General features: G+C 38.0%; 1 protein-coding gene across 2 annotated transcripts in view; it reads right to left on the reverse strand.

Annotated features, from left to right (window-relative positions):
- Positions 1 to 329: 329 nt before the first annotated feature.
- IFT88 (intraflagellar transport 88) overlaps positions 330 to 18,564 on the reverse strand; it is a 48,303-nt gene continuing 30,068 nt past the window's right edge. For both annotated transcript variants that reach the window (XM_082044352.1, XM_082044351.1), the window contains 5 exons: positions 16,263 to 16,328; positions 14,394 to 14,500; positions 9,851 to 9,911; positions 1,288 to 1,383; positions 330 to 606 (listed from right to left, as the gene is read on the reverse strand). In XM_082044352.1, the coding sequence (XP_081900478.1) occupies positions 485 to 606; positions 1,288 to 1,383; positions 9,851 to 9,911; positions 14,394 to 14,500; positions 16,263 to 16,328 (452 nt within the window). In that variant the 3' untranslated portion in view covers positions 330 to 484. The remainder of the gene's footprint in view (positions 607 to 1,287; positions 1,384 to 9,850; positions 9,912 to 14,393; positions 14,501 to 16,262; positions 16,329 to 18,564) is intronic.

Genomic DNA, 18,564 nt, shown 5'->3' on the forward strand with positions numbered 1-18,564 from the left:
AAATTAAGATGCCTTCTTCAGTATCAGTATTAAGGGCTTTGCTGAATTTGGGCCTTAAAGACATTTTCAGATAGTCAATTCACAGGCTTTAAGTAAGTTCTGGCTTTGGATGAGGGGTATGGGACTTTCAACCTCATAATATTGCTTTGAGGTATTTTGCACTGAAAGGTGAAATTTAAGAGACTGCTATGTTTTCTATTATAATCAGACATATCTCTGAAAACAAAAGCTTTATGCATTTGATATGGTTTGCAATGAGTTTGAATGCCTGTGTAGTTTTTATGCATGAGTAAAATAATCTCAGCATTTAAAAAAAAATCAATTATAAAAGACACTGCAATTTCAAATCCATGTTTTTAATGTAAGATACCATATATCCAAAGTATTTCACAAATATTTTATCAAAATCCACTAAAAAAAATCCTCATTAATGTTGTCCTGCTCAAGCTTTTAAAAGGAGAAAAGGTCATGAGTGGACCACATGCTACTCTGGAAGCAAATCCTCTCCTAGTTCTTCATCAGCAAAGTCATCTTCCTCAGCTCTTTTTCTTGCTGCAGTTCTTGGTCTTTCTGCTTGTGGGCCAAGTGGGTCTATGTAAGAGGCATCTAGGGTTTAATAAATACATTTCAAATAGTTAGTTGCAAGTAATTTTAGCTTTGTTTCGAACATATAAAATCAAACACAAGAATAGGTTTTAGCATGACACATTTGTAAGGCGTCTTTGAAATGCAGACCAGACAGAGCATGTGAACGCTGAAGGAGAACAAGGTACCATGTTTGGGAAGTAAGGCATGGCACAGGACCAAAGTACCTGAGCACTAGAAGCATGTTTTTCCTTTCTTTTAAAAAAAAATTCTCTTTATTTTATTACAATCATTAAGTGAGAAAAAGACCTCGGAAAGTGCATGGAACAGGAAGACAGATGAGCTGGTTAAAGAAGGCAGTTTAGGAAGTACCACATTTCACATGGATTTGGGATTTAACCCCCTTTGAAAATTCAGTCTTGGTGAAGCACTTATGACTGCAGCACCACAAGAACTGACTAAAGGATGTAACAGACAGATAGCAAAAATAATAAATATTTCCATGGGCCACATTTCTTAATATTTACAATTACTTTATAGTGAGTTCTGAACAATGAAACCAAAGCCATTCTTCACATTTATTTCATGGGGAACATGTTTTCCCAATTGTCAAATTATACATGCTCTTCCAAGAACTTATTTTTTCCATCTCCTCTCTCTTTGAGGGCCAGGGAAGTAAGAAGGTAGAAGATGCCCACTTGCCTATTTCTTTACTGCTGCTACTTTCATAGGGTTCCCTTGTTCCAGGCAAAGCTTTCAGTTTGGCACTCAGTCTTTCCCCTTTGGTACCACTGCTATCTGGGGGGGAAAAAAAAAAGTTGAAGACAAATAACATGCTGCTATGTGATACAAGAACAACATAAATTCAGCTGCTATCTGTCAAACAAGATTTGGATGAAACCATCTTTTCATGATGGATACAGTTCTCAGTTGTAATAGTAGTCATTGAAACACAATGGACACTGTGTCCACATGTGTGTGGTTGTTTTTTTTTTATTTTTAAATATATACAGCCTTACTTTCTTTGGAGTAAACACATTAAAATATTTTTGCTTCAAATGCTGACATTTCGGTTGCTTATAAATTGCAGTCACCTTTCGGAGCTAAAATAAGCATGATAAATATAAACACTGTCACGATGTATATGGACATTTCATATGTCTGCGTGCTTACTAACATTAGTATGATCCACCTGTTGAATGCTGTCAAGGTTAAATACAACACTAACTTTGCTTTTAATTAGGAGAGTATTATTTGGCACGTGCTGCCTGCGTGGCGGGCAGGGGCAGGCACGGACCGTGTACACGGGCCATCCTGGCCCCGCGTCTCGCTGCAAACCCCGCGCTGGCAGCTCAGCTTGCAGTGGGGCCCCAAGGAATGTGTCGGCTCCGAGCGCTGCCTCGTGCCCAGACAAGGTCAGATTAACATTCTCTTGCCACAGCAGTATTCCAGACACTCTAAATATTCTGTTCACCTCTGAATCTCTTTTTCACATTCATGGCAAGTTTTCAGTCTTGTCTGCTGCAACAAATTTTTATGCAATCTTTTTCTCCTAGGAGAAAACGTTTCGTGTTTGGCTTGGTATATTTACAAGGCAGGACATGCCAAGCAGCCAAATACAAACATGCTCATTTACAACATGAAACAATGCTGGTATTAAAAGTCTTCCATCTGTAAGGAGGAAAAATGGGTTTCATTCAGCAAACATTAATTACAGAGTCTGGACTTGGCGACACATTTCCATTGTCTTATTTACTGTACATGTTCTTTTCGTAAATATTGTTACTATTTTAAAAAAACATCTTCCACAAAGATGACAAATCTTTATTTCTCTATAAATACTACTGTAGACTTCAGTTTATTCAGCCTTGAATTGGAAGACAATGTCTCCACTCCAAGAAAGGTCTAATACATACAGTCACATGTCAAACAGTTAATATGTTTACAAGACACAGATTACTGTTGAAACTTCAAAGCAAGGAAAATCTGTTTCAATGTCCATCAACCTCCCTTGGATCAACTCTCACTGACAGGTCCCATGGAAGAAGTGAATACGTAATGAAGGATTCAAAGAAACTGAAATAAATCAATGGGTTTGACTCAATCAAACCCATCAATGGGGGGGTCTCAACCAAAGGGCTGTGTAATTACAAAAGAGCCACCTCTTGATCCCAGGAGGCTTTGGACAGGCCTGCGCAGCAAGGAGGCAAGTGGCGAGCTTCAAAAATGGTGTGGATGAAAACATGGTGAGGACAGTTTGGAGGAGAATACAGAATGTTTAACAAGCAGAGAAAAGTTATATAGGAGTAGGCACAGACTCCTGTACAAGGGAAAACAATTTATAAAATAAGGAATAAAGTTGGAAGAAGTGGTAAAGAGATGCAAAGATAGGAATGATACAGCAGAAATCACGCCAGGAGACAGCTGAACTAGTCAGAGAAACTCCAGAGGTTTAACGGGCTGGTTCCAGGAAGGAAGAATTTAGTGTAGCAACAATAAAAGAGGAAGAGGAAGAATATGGCATATCAAAGATTTTCAACTGTGAATGAGGGAAACACATGGGTTTTATTGATACAACCAGATGAAGCCGAGGGATTTGATATTAACCAAAAGAAGAAAAATAAAGATGGCAGACAAACCAAGATGTCTGAGATAAACATATTGCCCCCAGGTTACCTGTACATCCTACTGCTCCAAAACAAACAGCTGAAAGCAGAAGCTTTCTTGGACATCCTATGACCTTTACGCTTTATGAGGGTTACATCCAAAAAGATAAAGCAGTAAGTCCAAAATTTGAAGCCAATTTTTCCCCTCTTTTCTCTCTCTTCTCTAGTGGATATAGAATCATAGAATCATATGCAACCCTTGAAGTGCTTAAACCTCACCAGCTTCCCCTTGCACAGCTTTGAACTGGTGTGACTGACTTCCCCAGAATGGCCATCTGAGCAGCAAGATGCCTGCAGGGTGTTCAGCATTCAGCCTGGGAGCCTGAGCTCCCCTTTCAGTATATGAACCAATAGAGTCAACGGAAATGTTGGTGCTGTTAAGCTTTTCCCACAAATGTAGCCTTTTCGGCTTCAGATTTGATTCAGCTGCCCAAACACATTATTTATTGTCAGTTTAATAAACTGAACCAGCTCACCAAAGGGCTAGATTAATGCCAGCAATAGTGCAAGGGAAGCAGCAAGAATAAATGATCAGGAATGGGAATGAAAAGAAGGGCTGAGGTGGGGTGTGGGCTGCTCCTTCTAGAAGCAGCAAGTTATTAGATCAGTACATACCACCTTGACATATTGTCCTCAACACTTACTAGATAAGGTTGCATACTTGTCAAAATTGAACAAGAAGATACTTAGGGATAAGCATCAAAAGTAGAGTGAGCACATACAGTAGCTCTCGGAGAATTATTTCCTAGCCTCCAACAATTTGTAAGTCAAGCTCATCTTTGGGGAAGGGGGCAAATCTTCATATTGAATAGTGTGTTTTTTTCTCCAAGAACATGTAGATGTCAGGAAGCGAGAGGTTTGGATTCAATGCCTTCCCTCACGCGAGGGAGTCCAAACACCCAGCTCCATCTTTCAGGAGGAACGTCCTAGTTGTTGAGTCATTTGGGGTAAAGGCTTATTCTTGACACTCTGCCATGGGATCCAGGATTTGGCTGCCAATATGGCAGCTATTAAAAATTCTGCTGACCATATAACTTTAGTAACTGTACAAAAACACACTCCCAATTAAATGAAATTTATGAATACTTGAAGATTAGTGCTGAATTAAATTGCTCTCTGTGTCCAAGAAAACCTTCACTGCAATTAATACATGCTTATTATTTACTTATTGTACTTTTATTTAAAAGGTCTGTTATTATTGTAGCTCGCATGGAAACCACTCCCAGTGTACTCACTCTGGGTTGATAATGTACACACATACACATAAATGTAAACTGACTGCAGGAACACAGCTCCAGATTTCAGTTGAAAAAGCAACAGGAACTGATTAGAGCAGAGCTGGTCACTACGTTTTCAAAATCTGATTTATAAACTTATTTACTCTGTAAAATGATTATACCTGAGACTTGGGTTATCATGCTGACATGATCTTCCCCTCAGTCTGTGTGCAATAGCATTAATTGGGAGCTATGCATATAAATGCATAAAAAATATACTCTACATACTGGTATCTGTTAAAGTGCATTCCTTCCTCATCTGCTTTAAAGTCATGCCCATAATGTTAAATTTAAGATACTTAATTACATTAGTGTATTATAATATGTTCTGTCCATTCAGATTTCTTCAACTCCCATAAAAAAACCTAACTTGAACTAAATCCTCCACATAAAATTTAAGAAGAGAATCAAAGTATAAAACTTATTTTAAAAATAATGGTTAATTTTATATTGCAGAATAATGAATAATACAACAGTCAGCAAAATCAATTCTATTTCGGAATAATCCTATTTTAAGCAGTGATAGAAAACAGGATTCTAAATCTTTGCGTTTCTGTACTTCCTACTTAGCAAGACACCTGACTGTATGTCACTTCAACCCACAAAATCCATGATTTTATGTTTAATTTCTAAAGGACTCTCACTAGTGGCACTTACAGTGATGAGACTATCGCCTCTGAAATTCCTTCAGTATCATGAAGGTATTAAATTAGAATTTTTAGTGCCACTTTACTCATCAGGAAAAAGATATGAAAGTGGAGGGTGGTTTGGTAATCTCCCTCCTCTGTAACATGTTTACGTAACAAAGTGCACAGAGGGCTAACGCTTTTAAAGACTGCAGATGCTTCACTAAATCCAGAATGGGATTCAATGCAGTTCTGTGCATCTTTCGTATGTGGGATGAAACATCATCTTTGGAGAAGAGAGGGCTTTGGTTTGGTTCGACTGAAGGGAACAGTGGGTTCAGCATAGCAGGCAAAATATTATATTTAAACTGAGAAATGGCATGAGCAGCAGATGCAATTTTGAACTCCACTGCAGTTCAATTTGATTTGAAATTCTGTTGAATGAAAATCGTTTCTGGTGTGTCAGTTAAGCTAACACCTTAGGCAAGTTCAGATACAGAAAACAGATCAAGATGTTCTTTTCACTCCAGTATTTTCCTTGTCCATAAAAACAAAGCTTTGGGGTCTTTTTGTACACACAACCAATGGAACCACTCCACAACAATTTGTAATTAATGAGGCATCAACAGGCACAGAAAATGTAAAAAAAATAAGTAATCATGAAGTCCTGGCTGCAGGATAACAGGAGAATCTCTTGCTTCAGTCACAGTGAAGATTATTACAATGCTTATTGCCCTAACATCTATAATGTGCTTGCATATTATATGAGGAGATCCCGAGGTGCTGGTAAAGGGTGTTTGAATACGGGGTGTTTCTTTGGGATGGACAAACCCATTTTGCCACTGACACCACCACAGGTGGAATGAAAAAGGGAAAAGATACCTAAATTATTCTTGTTTCCTTCCCAAGCTCATCCGGCCAGGCTCGGGTAACAAGGAGAATACAAAGTGCTCAGCCTTTCATCTTCGGAATTCAACATGCTTCCTTGGGCTCCTGTCCGAGACTGCGCGGCTCCTCTCCCCCTGCACACAGTTCCCCTCTCATCCAGTACAAAACTCCCCATTCAGAGAGCAGAGACCAAGTAAACACCGCTATGGTAATGTATTCCTCAAGGTCAGACTCTCCTTTATCTATGAAAGGCCTTATGCTACTGAACAGTAAAAATCTCTTAGGGTAGTAAAAACCACAATGTCCTAACTTCCAAATTCTGGATGTTAGTATCACATCTCTGCAAAACACAAAAAAGTGAGTATGAAAACAAGAAAAAGTTACTGAAAATTAAACCTTTGAGAACGGAGATGTACTGTTAGCTCCCTTCAAGTTTTTAGTGAGTTTTTTTGTTTGTTTTGGTTTTTTCTCTCCTTTTTTTTTTAAAATGAAAAAGAATTTTAAGGGAGTGTACCAATGTAATCTGCTTCCAATGTGAATCAAAAAGACTGAAAATAATAAATCTGATATTCATGGGGAGAAGAAAATTTCACTTCTTATTATAAGAGTTAACAAACATGTTCAATTTTGGGTAGGGATTTCAGATTTAATGCATGTCCTTCTCACAAGACAAGAACAGACTCCAGCTGACACTGATATAGATCTCAGTTTTCTTGGTCTGCCTTTTTCCATTCTGTCTACTATCCATGCATATACTACTACGCTGAAAATTATGCGCTGGTGCATTAGTTTTAATTTATATTGACAAAGCAGTAGGGATCCTATTAAATATAAACCCTGCTGACTTAATTCTCTTTCCTCTTAGCTTCCTCTTTAAAACTAATTTCAGATCATATTTCCTAAAACAAGGAAGCCCGAATTATTAATACTCCGAATATAAATAACTATGTAGGGACAAAATACTTTGGAAAAGAAATTCTCTTAGGAATACCAGCAAGTATAGGGACAGTGAGCTGGTAAGACGAAAGAAATAAAACATGCATTATACCTAGAGTATTTGGAATGCATACACCCTTCATTTAGCTAGTAAGTACTTTAATTTAGCTAGTAAGAACTCAACTAAGCAGGATTCAATGCTTCACCAGGTTCAGGAGTGATGGCAAATCCCTCACACATTGTAGCAAATTGATTCCTTTTGTTCTTGGCAACACTATTGGAAAAGATTAATCTTAAAATGTATACAAAATTTCTTTTTTTCTTTTTTAAGCCATTAATTTATCAAAAATGTACTAAGATTCTGAAATAAAACAACTCATGTTTGTATTCCATGTGTGTCTTCACACAGGCCATGTACAGAAGTTTCTTACACTGCAAAATACAGACTCATACCCCAGGCAAATAATGCCAAACACTGGACAAAATAGTTTTTGGGTTTTCAGGTTTCTCTGAGTCATTCTCAGTACAAGGTAAACACACTACAACATAGTCCTTAGCATCCATTGCTATGAGTGTGCAGCTTCTTCATTGATAAGGTTCCCCAGAGTCAACACCACTAGTTAAAAATGTTTAATGCCTTTGACTTCTAAAAATACCTCTTAGTACATCTCACCACAACTTTAACTGGGAATCCCAGCAGAAAGTTAGCTCCAGGCTCAGGACAGGACCTTCTTTATACCTCTGCTTGTTTGATCAGCCATTTCCAGAAAGGTTGGATCTTTGGCACTGAATTTGTACAGCAGAGACTTCTCAAACATGCTTTTATACAGACTTGTTCCCAAACTCTGGTTTTATACATTCTTTCAGGAATTTGACACAATATCTTGAGCAACAATCTAAGAATTAATAATTCTTTGACAGGACAAATTCTAGGTCAATTCTGACCCTGCTTACCCTCTTGTCCTTTTTATGTTGACATCCTAAATGTCTGCATTTGCTCTTCCCCATCATGGTGGTTACGAGGGGAAAGAATAATAACTTGGAATTACTAGAGCTTGCAGTCACAGTTCCTCACACGTTCAATTTTGCAAGGGGAGGAAAGGGATTTCTTTTAAATTTTTTTTTTTAAATGACAACTTTCCATAGATATTTCTGTCTTCAAAATAAGTGTCGACAAACTTGTAGTTTGGGGGTGTAACGTTGTCTTAGCATGTTTACAGCTTTGTCGCTCTTTATATCCTCTTTTGCTAAACTACTGACTCTTTCCTGATAACATACCCCTTTTTTACTAATGTCGGTAGTCTTATCACTGTAAGAAAAAGAGACTCTTTGTGCCGTTTGCCTGTATGCCTAATGCAATGTTTTGCACAGCTGTAAATACCCTTCCCTGCTACTGATGCCGCTCTTCATTTCTATTTATTATAAGCCAAAGTGGGTCTCAATTTTCTGGCAGATAACAGGTCCCGATGGTGTCTCAAACTGTTGTTCTGCTGGCGCCTCTAGATGGCTGCCTGATCAGAGGGTTCATATAACAAAGAAGAGTCCAGAAACATTTCCATCCCTCTCTGTTATCAAAATAAGGAATTTCACCCCAAGAATTACTTTGGCCTGAGGCCCAGAACAGGTAAAATTCAATCCTAGAAGAATGGTGTTTTTTCTACATACCAAAAATGATTTAAAAGCTTCTCTAGTGCAACTACTGAGCTGAAAAAGGAACGAGATCCCTCTTAAGCATCCAACACTCATTATGAACCCTTGGAGAACCCAGGAGATCAGTCTTTATAAATGTAGTAAAGCCTCTACTATTTAGGTGGAGAAATAAAATTACCAAATAGGAAAAAAAAATCCATAAATTATGTCTCTGTAAAAGGAAGGGAAGAGAGGCAAGAATTTATAGGGGATACCTTTTTATGAGACCTGCTGATATTAAGATAAACCAAAAGCAGAATACAAAGAAACCATTTCCTGTTTGGGTCAAAATAGGGATCTTTTTCCCAGGCAGCTGAAGTAGCCTGAAGTTTGGTAGTTTCCTTAGCGCAGCAGCAGGGAACAGTTAGGTTTAAAATTACTAACATTTCATGGATTTAATCATGGGAAGGAAAAATCATTACCTCTGCAATATGCAGACTACCTAGTGCAAAAGTGACAAAGCAGGCCAGTCTCCAGACTTACACTGCTGGAGTTTTACATTTATGAAAGTCAGCATTGTAAATCTGTAGGAGCAGAGAGACTTCATCGTCAGAGAGCACGCTTTCCTCTATGGAAGGCTGTAGTACTTCAGCTCTGCTATACGGGGAAAAGGGGAAGAAGGAGCTCAAAGATAGTACTGGTGCCTTCTCCTTATGACAAAGCTGGTTGCACAAAATAGCCTCTTGACCTTGTAATGAACACCTAAGGTAACAGACTAGATAGTGGGCACAAAGTTCCCTTTTCTCCGTGTTAAATAAAGACACAGTGAATTCCTGTTTTTCATGGCCTACATGTTCTGTTTTTATTACAATAAATGATTCCTTGTAGTAAATATTCCAAAGTTAATGCAATAAAAATGTTCAAGTTCCAAGTTAATGGGATAAAAATGTTCCAGTCCACAGTATTGAAAACAAGTGGAAATTTAGCTTTAGGAATACACTGAGATCCATTTATAAAGCACAAATCTTTCACCAAATCAATACTACTATACTGGTTGAGGTTTCATACAGCAATGAGACAATCAAAAAGTATGAAATAAAATTTGTGAAGTACTTGCATATTACTCAATGCATATTCGTGTGCATTTCAGAATGTAAGGAGGTTTTAGAAACACTTTAAGAAAAACTACTTTCTTTAGGATCCTGACAAATCTGATATTCAAGCAGAGGCATTAAGTACTTACCACCAGCAGCATTTCCTTCTCTGCGGCTGCGTGCGCTGCCATCTCTGCCAGATTTAATGCGCTGCAGAACAGAGAAAAAAGGTTGAAAAGAACACAACAAAACCCGCATTTACTAATATACATCAGAGATAATTATTGAAAACTCAGCTTATTAATAAAACAATAGAACAACATTAAACTAGGCTTACTATACTGTAACTAATAAATCTTGTTTTTAATGCACAAAATTGTCACTGGAATCAGTGTTAAATCCAATGTTTACATTAAACAAGAATTCTATGAAATTCAAAGAGAATATCTCAACAAATTATTTTTCTTCAGATAAAATTTATACAAGGAATGTGCATAAAACTAGTTCAAATGTAGCTTTCTAAAGTACAGCTGAAAAAACAGGCAACATAGCCCTCCATGCATGAGTTCAAAGTAGCCTCTGCCTATTAACGTCTTGTAAATCCCACAAGCGTTTTATTATTGTAAAGATTCAAGTGGGGGAAGTAGGGAGAGCTATAAAAAGAACTATTCACCTCATAGATCTTAAATTTTGAATACTTGGCACAGCACTGTACTTTACAGCAAAACTTAATTTGCTGTTGAGTGTTAAATGCAAGATAAAGGTGAAGGTAAATATTTTAAAAGTTGTGTTTAAAAAGTCAGCTCTCTTGCACTGAGGAAGGCACCATAAACATCTTCCAGCTGTGTTTTTGTTAGTGTTGTTTGAAAACTTCAACAGTTTATCACAGCAAAACCTCTGTATCACATGGCAGACTTCGCTTCTCCTGGCAAAACACCAACTTTCTCATGCACGTATCGCCTCAATTACAAGAAGGTGCATCTCAGTGAGGGACTTTTTGATGGGTAGGTACAAAAACTTGGTGTATAAAGCACTCAGCTGTTAATAAAGCAATCTCTCTATATTATTTCAAAATACGTGTTCATGATCTGATTAAAACACAGGAGCACACTACCTAATGGTATCTTCAAGTGAATTACTGTAGCAGCTTCACTCATTTTTCAGCAGAAAAACATCATGGAGTTTGGCAAAGTTGAAATGACACAGAAGTGAAAGAACTTTCAAGATTTGTGGCAACAGAAAAAGGACGAACCCTTAAATCAAAACTCACAGGAGTCAGACAGGAAAGCAGTGAGCCCAGCGTGAAACCAGGAACGGTCTTGGAATGATCCAGTCTGGGACCAGAATTTCTCATACTTTTTATTTATTTTGGGAAATCTTCAAGTCTGAAATATGTTCTCTGAATTCTGGATTGAATATCCTATTGGCAGCCCAGTGAAGGAGCATGTTTCAGTCCTTCAGGAAGCATGTTCAGGCTCCCCAAATGTTGTAAGCCTGACAGCACGGCTACCAGTGGAAGCTCAGCTTCTGCCTGCCAGAGGAAAGCGGTCCCTGTCCCATCGTGCCCTCATGGCATTGGCACAACAGGACTTTCCTCCCCAAAGTATGATAGAAGTACCACAACTTAAGCATATGAGTAATTCCTGTGAAGTTCCAAGTGAGTAGTTTGTAAGTCATCCCATACTGAAAGCAGACATTTAAAACATGTCCAATGATTTCCACCCTAAAAATGCCTATTTCACTCCCATGACTGTAAAAGAAATTTAGGATGATTAGTCCAGATGTAGATGCCTGGAGGTAAAGGCATCAAGTTCCCCCAGTGTTTGCCCCTATCATCGCTGCATCACACCACACCAAATCAGTCCCTCATTTTCAGTCATTAAGCACACTTAACGGAAATAAATACTAAAGCATGTATACATCAGTGCCAAGAAGGTTGTGTGAGCTTTTTACATGATTACCTGTCTTTTTTTACACTGAAAACGATTTACAATGAAAACGATTAATGCAGTCTAAAAAAGCAAACAAACAAAAACACCACACCAACATATGAAGGTTACAGTAAAAAAACAATGCTGTGAGAGGCAGGGAGAAAAACTTCTACAGGGAATGAACCCCACAGATGTTCCCAGATTCTTGGCTGGAAATATTTAACAACTTGTCCATATTTAAGAACTGAGGGAAATAAGCATTTCAGAGTATTTATTTTGGTATAAACTCCATGTGGATATACTTATTCTGGAAAAACAATGCCAGCATAGCAAACTTTGATAAATTTCTACGGGAAGACAAAGTCTGTGTGTGGACTTTGAAATGTAGGTACATAACCCTAGCATTGATCTGTTTTCTCTTTACTGGGTACAATCAAGAAATCACGAGTAAGTCTGAAATTGAGAGCATGAACTGAACTATATCTGGTATTGCTAACTGAAACCAGTGTTCCTATTGGAAACTTGGTGGTGAAATATTAAAATTTCATAATTTTAGAACTTGAAAATACAGTTTATGACTACAGGCTCATGGATGACAGAAGGAATTTCTTAGGACAAAAATACCTAGTGATTTCCAAATCCAGATGGTGGATGTAAGACTAAAAAAAACCAGACACACGCAAACCAATGAAGCAAACAAAAAAAAAATCCTCAGCCCCAAAACCAGGGGAAGCGAACCGAATACCAACAGCAACAAGAAACTGCAGGGCTCTTGTCTGTGAGACAGCACTGATGTTGAGATTCTGTCATGGGAAAACACTCAACTTCTAATAAAGGGCAGCAGCTCACTAAATTGCAGAGCGCTCTGTAAGATCTTTCTTAGAGTCTTTGTTCCTTTACATCTACAGTGGTTGTTTATTTTTAAGAAAACTGGGTCAGTGGGTTCCTTGGCAGACAGAAAAAGTTATTCCTTTCCTTGAGGAGACACTGAACTTGGGAGATTTCAGAGTGTGGCTGACAAGAGGGAGATGGGAGCATGTCCCTCCACGACAAGGAGCTGCATGAAGGAGCAGAAAGCAACCGATCAGGCTTCAGAGGTTCCAAAGAGAATGTACTATGAACCCCTGGGGCAGAATTGAGACATAAATTATGTTACTAAAATCTCAAATAACTTACATGATTTAGTCTTTTAAATATTTTACTGGTAGGTTCTGCTTCAACAGAAAGCACAGAAATGTGTTCAGGGAAGCTCCTGCTGCCAACACGAAATAAACTGGAAGAGATGGGACAATTTTATTTTTTTTCACTATTCAAACATTCACTTTCTTAAAGGAAAAAACCCTTTTCTTAGAATCCTCAAAATCTGCAGATCTATAGTACCAAATTAATACCTTGAGTGTAAAAAATGCTAGAACTATATGCGAGGAAATAGATAACCCTCTCCATCTCCAAGGACCCATCTCTCTCTTACAAACTATAAAATAACCCAGTTTTAACTGTTTTCATCTCTGAGCTTTCCTGAGTAAAGCACTGAGATACTGGAAGTTATTGCAAAGAACTATGTGTATCACTGACATTGAACTGATATTCCCTAGAAACCAAGCAAAGCCTGTTTAACACACTTCAGAGAGATCTCTTAATTATGAGTTTTGTGGAATAGGAACATTATATCTGATGATCTGCTTTGCTTACTGATACCATCATGGGGGAGACACTGCAGAATATTAGCCCTACTACATTTGTGAACGGCTTTCATCTGTCCATTTCCCAAGTGCTTTAAATTTTACATTTACTGAAAATCCAAACCAATATACTTGTAGCATAAATTTGGAATCCTTTTATCAGTGTTTCCCTTTGTGACTTTCATTTTTAAAATGTCCTAGTGTACATGTACATACTTACTCTCTGGAACTGAAGTAAAAGTGAAATAACTAAGGGTGCATTTACACATTACCTGACACCAAAAAGGAGCCAGCAAGTGCTAGTAGGAGCAGAATACCTTAGGTAAGACTTAATGTCTCCTAACGTGACTATGTAGCTTTGAGGCAATTCACTGGATAGGAAGAGCAAGCTTGAACACTTTGTGGCTCAGCAGCAGGGATAATGCTTTCTAAACAAGAAGCTGATTTTAATTTTAAAATCTTACTTTATCACAAGAATAGCAAGAAAATGATGCACGTGCACACACACACACAGTCACTCCTCTGAACAAAGCACAAGGTATGACCTCATACCTTTCACAGCCTGTAGCTTTTCCATGGATTTTTTTTCAGTTTAAAAACTGGCACTAACGTGATTAATTTACTCTTACCTACGTAATCTGTCAATGTTGCAGCTTTGTATATAGCAAAAAGGAGTTCTACAACATGGACAAATTCTTAGGCTCCCCTTCTCTCCCTATAGCTGCGCTATTACTTGGCTCAGAAATACACTTTATAGAGTCTGGCAAATAAGTAGGAAAGATGACATTCCAGAGACCTAGAGTTATGCAGGTGGCTCCAGCATTCCCATCACATCCACATAAACTATCTTTCACTAGTACTTAAAACAATCACAGAAAAGCTGCGGCTCAAAGACCATTCAGACAGATATCACGCTGATCCGTAATTTAAAACTAAAAACCCAAATAATACAAAACACAAGTCTCTCTAAACCAGGAAGTTAATACACATTTTGTCTTGAAGTATCATAAACGCTCTTCTAGCTCCATCTATGTACACAGTGATACTGTATAATCACAGGAAAAAAAAAACAAGCTTACCTGCTCTCTTATTTCTTTTAATTTTTCCACTTTCTCGAGCTTCGTTTTATATTCCTGGACTTCTTTCAGCCCCATATCTGTGCAGAGACGAACTAAAAATCGGAGGCCTAATTGAAAAGAAAGACATTGTTAAGCTTCTGGTACCCTAAAAGAACTGGACATAAAGAATGGCAAACGATGCAAATAACTGAATACAAAGTGACTCCAGTATCACTATGAAAGTTGTGATTTTTTAAATTAATTCAACATTTTCTGGGATGCAGTGTCTATATCCATGAACAGTACAAATAGTATGCATATATATGGAAGGCACAAGACATACTAACTCATATGGCTCTGAACTCTTGACATTCACAAAATATTTTGGAAACTGGAAAGCATAATAACGATACTAAGTTATTACTGAGGAGCCACATCAATAGCATTTTGTTGAAAACAATTTTAGAAATGCCCAGTGAATCAGAATGGTTTGTTTTTTCTGTTGCTGTGGTTGATTTTTTTAAAGATTAGTATTTATAGAATTAAAACAACAACAACAACAAACCAGGCATGAAGATCAACTATAACTGTATGATGGAACCAAAAGAAGTCCTAAAAACAGTCTCTTGAGACATTACACCACACTTGGAAAACATTGTTGCTATTCCTATGTTTTTATCAACATCTCTGTGAAAAGAGCTGCCACTGAAGCAGCAACAACTATGAAATGATCCATTACTCTCCTCACTGCTTTCAAAAATGTTATTTTCTTGTTGTGCTGAGTTAGTTTTCTGCTGGTTTAGGGAGCTGAACTTGTCACTGAGGGATCAGATAAGCGTCACCATGAGCATCAGTAAGATGGTTGGAAGCACATGGCCAGGGAGGGATGAGTGAGGAACCATTGTTTCAGCAGCAGAAAACTTTTAAATCGGTTAAACTGTCTTGTCTAACTCCTGCCTCCATTTCGTAATTTGTAGAAACTACATTCAGAAAAACATCAGCATTCTAAAAGGTTTGCTAAATACTCTGCCCCTCTGAAATATATGCGACCAATATGAACGTGACATTTTGCTTGTAACTTTGACAAGTCATGGTACTGCATTTCTCTTGTACAACAGAGATGTATGATATCTCTTTAAAAAAAAGTACCTTTGTTAAAGCAGAACGATACAATTTTATTTTAAAATACAGTGACTGTTCTTCCCACATAGCATTTTAAAAGCGTAGGCTTGTTGGTGACAACCTTGTATTTTGAAATCAGTGAAGCACAGTGTGGCACGTCAGAGGATGTTTTCACAACCAGTGACAACCCCTATTTTCTGTGGCACTTTTTCATTCAGAGTACAAGTGTGACTGATTCTGCAAAATGTCTTACGCTTCAAAGTTATGTTTCCTGTAGTTTAGTTTGAAATTCTCTATGGATTTTCCAGAGACCGGTTGATCAACCGTACTTAAAAACCCAACAACAAAATCTCACCCTCTGCACTCTTTCGGACGGTCTGGCTTTGGTAAAACTTCATAGTAAGACTTTCTCATATCTAGAAACTTAAAGCAGGAGTTTCAACTAGCAAAGGCTATAAGTAAAAATATGTATATTTTATCATAAGAAAGATAAAGTAAGTAACGGAGGTGTCAAATTTCGTAAGTATGTATGAGAAACAACTCAACCAATTTGTTTATTTTCATCTCTCTTCTTCAGCATGACTCCGATATTTCTCAAATCACGCTTTAGTGTTGTCACAGAAAACGTGCAGCATTAGCATGAACAAAAATGATAGTTCATGAAAATATTTTTACATGAAAAATACTTACATAAGATGGTTACTAACACACATATTCAGTATAACAAAGTTTCCTTTGATAGCTGTACCACTCAATGAAACAACTTACATTCGACATTCTCTGGGAATTGTCTGTGAATGACTTTGTATTTCTCTAGAGCTTTCTGGTAGTTACCTGCAAACAAAACAAACTTCTATCCACATTTCCAAACATAAAAAAGAATATCTGATGTGAAATTGATACAGTTTAACATCACCTCATATTTTTAGTTTGAGTATATAACATGATAAAACCAAATGTGACAAAATCAAACTTAACATTCTTTAATTACTGATAATAAAAATTAAGAGCATCTGAAAACAGTCCAAACTACTCAGTAAATGACAGAATTAATGAAGAAGAGTTGCCTGATTTTTGCCCTTTTTTGATCTTCTAGGATCCCACTGTTGAATGACACAAAACAAGATGCATCAGTCATACCAGGGCTTATCTGAGGCTGCAGATGTATGGATTGGTCAGATGGAAATGTGTAACGGTGGAGTTCTGCCTGCCCTTCCTTCCATCACAATCCTGTCTGAGTGCCTCTCCTTTGCCCGGATCTGGTAGCAAAGTAATTGTTCTTTAAGACTTTTGCCTTCAATTTTGTCTCAGCTTGATTATTATGGAAAGGACTGATAGACTCTGCAAATTTAAAATCTTATATCCATAAAATATCTGACTAAAAAAGTTTATTGAGATATCGCTATTTTTACTTTCTTAGTGCAAGGTACCAATCAAACTGACCTGCTGTGTGTTAACACAATGAGCTGGGAATCTTGCCAGTGAGTCATAAATGATCTAAAAAGCAGCCAAAGCCATTAACTGTTTTCCCAGCAAAGAAACACAATCTGTCTAGTTTTGGCTGGTGCTGACTGTTCTTAACTCACTGACTTCCCAACGTCCTGCTCCTTTTCTCACTGTTGTACTAGGTAATTGAGCAGAGTGAGAAAATGCACTTATTTATTAAGGAAGCCTGTTCTGCAAAGTTCTAAGGAAACATAAACAAGAATGACATAATGGGACAGCAAGAAAGAAGAAAATCACTTAATCATCAAGTGTCTTGAATGCCTTTTAGGTGATGAAAAAAACCCAGAATGATTAGTCTCTTTTCATTTTGCTTACTGGCATATAATATTCCCAGTAAGCAAACACAGCACAAAAAGGCTGTCTTTTGTGTGTATAATGCATATACTACTTTAATACTGAAAAATTACACCCGCTGTTCAAAATGAATGGGAATTATGCAACTTTAAAATTTAATTACTTATGTTGGATCAGATGGTATTATAATTCCATTAAATAAAATTCCTATCTTCTTTGTTTCACTTATTTAAATGCACAGGGAGTGTTTCATGCATAAGTCAGTGTAGGCACGCTTCCTGCACTTCAAAGAAAAGTCATGGTTTTTTACATAACACAGAAAATTCGTAACAAAATAACACATAAGATAATTTTCAAACAAACTTTAGGACCAGTATTCACATCACGCAGAAACGATCAAAAGAAAAAAAATCAAAACACCAGTGAAAACAAAAGAAATCACAGAAATATAGAATGGTTTGGGATGGAGAAGACTTTTGAAGATTGTAGAATTGTTAGGTTGAAAAAAACCTTTAAGATCAAGTCCAACCATTAACCTAACACTGCCAAGTCCACCACTAAACCATGTCCCTAAGCACCCACATCTACACGTCTTTTAAACCCTTCCAGGGATGGTGACTCCACCACTTCCCTGGGCAGCCTGTTCCAATGCTTGACAACCCTTTCTGTGAAGAAGTGTTCCCTAATATCCAATCTGAACCTCCTCTGGTGCAACTTGAGGCCATTTCCTCTTGTCCTATCACTTGTTACTTGGAAGAAGAGACCAACACCCTCCATGCTACACCCTCCTTTCAGGTAGTTGTAGAGAGCAATAAGGTCTCCCCTCAGCCTCTTTTTCTCCAGGCTAAAAAGCTCCAGTTCTCTCAACCACTCCTCATCACCTCATCACACTTGTGCTCCAGACCCCTCACCAGATCCACTGCCCTTCTCTGAACTCTCTCCAGCACCTCAATGTCTTTCCTGTGCTGAGGGACCCAAAACTGAACACAGGATTCGAGGTGCAACCTCACCAGTGCTGAGTACAGGGGGATGATCACTGCCCTGGTCCTGCTGGCCACACTATTCCTGATACAAGCCAGGATGCTGTTGGCCTTCTTGGCCACCTGGGCACACTGCTGGTTCATGTTTATCCAGCTGTCAATCAACAGCCCCAGATCCTTTTCCACCAGGCACTTTCCAGCCACTCTTCCCCGAGCCTGTAGCGCTGCCTGGGGTTGTTGTGACCCAAGTGCAGGACCCAGCACTTGGCCTTGTTGAACCTCATACAATT

The sequence above is a fragment of the Streptopelia decaocto genome (genome assembly GCF_964273445.1).
Source record: "Streptopelia decaocto genome assembly, chromosome: 1".
Classification (NCBI taxonomy): Eukaryota; Metazoa; Chordata; class Aves; order Columbiformes; family Columbidae; genus Streptopelia; species Streptopelia decaocto.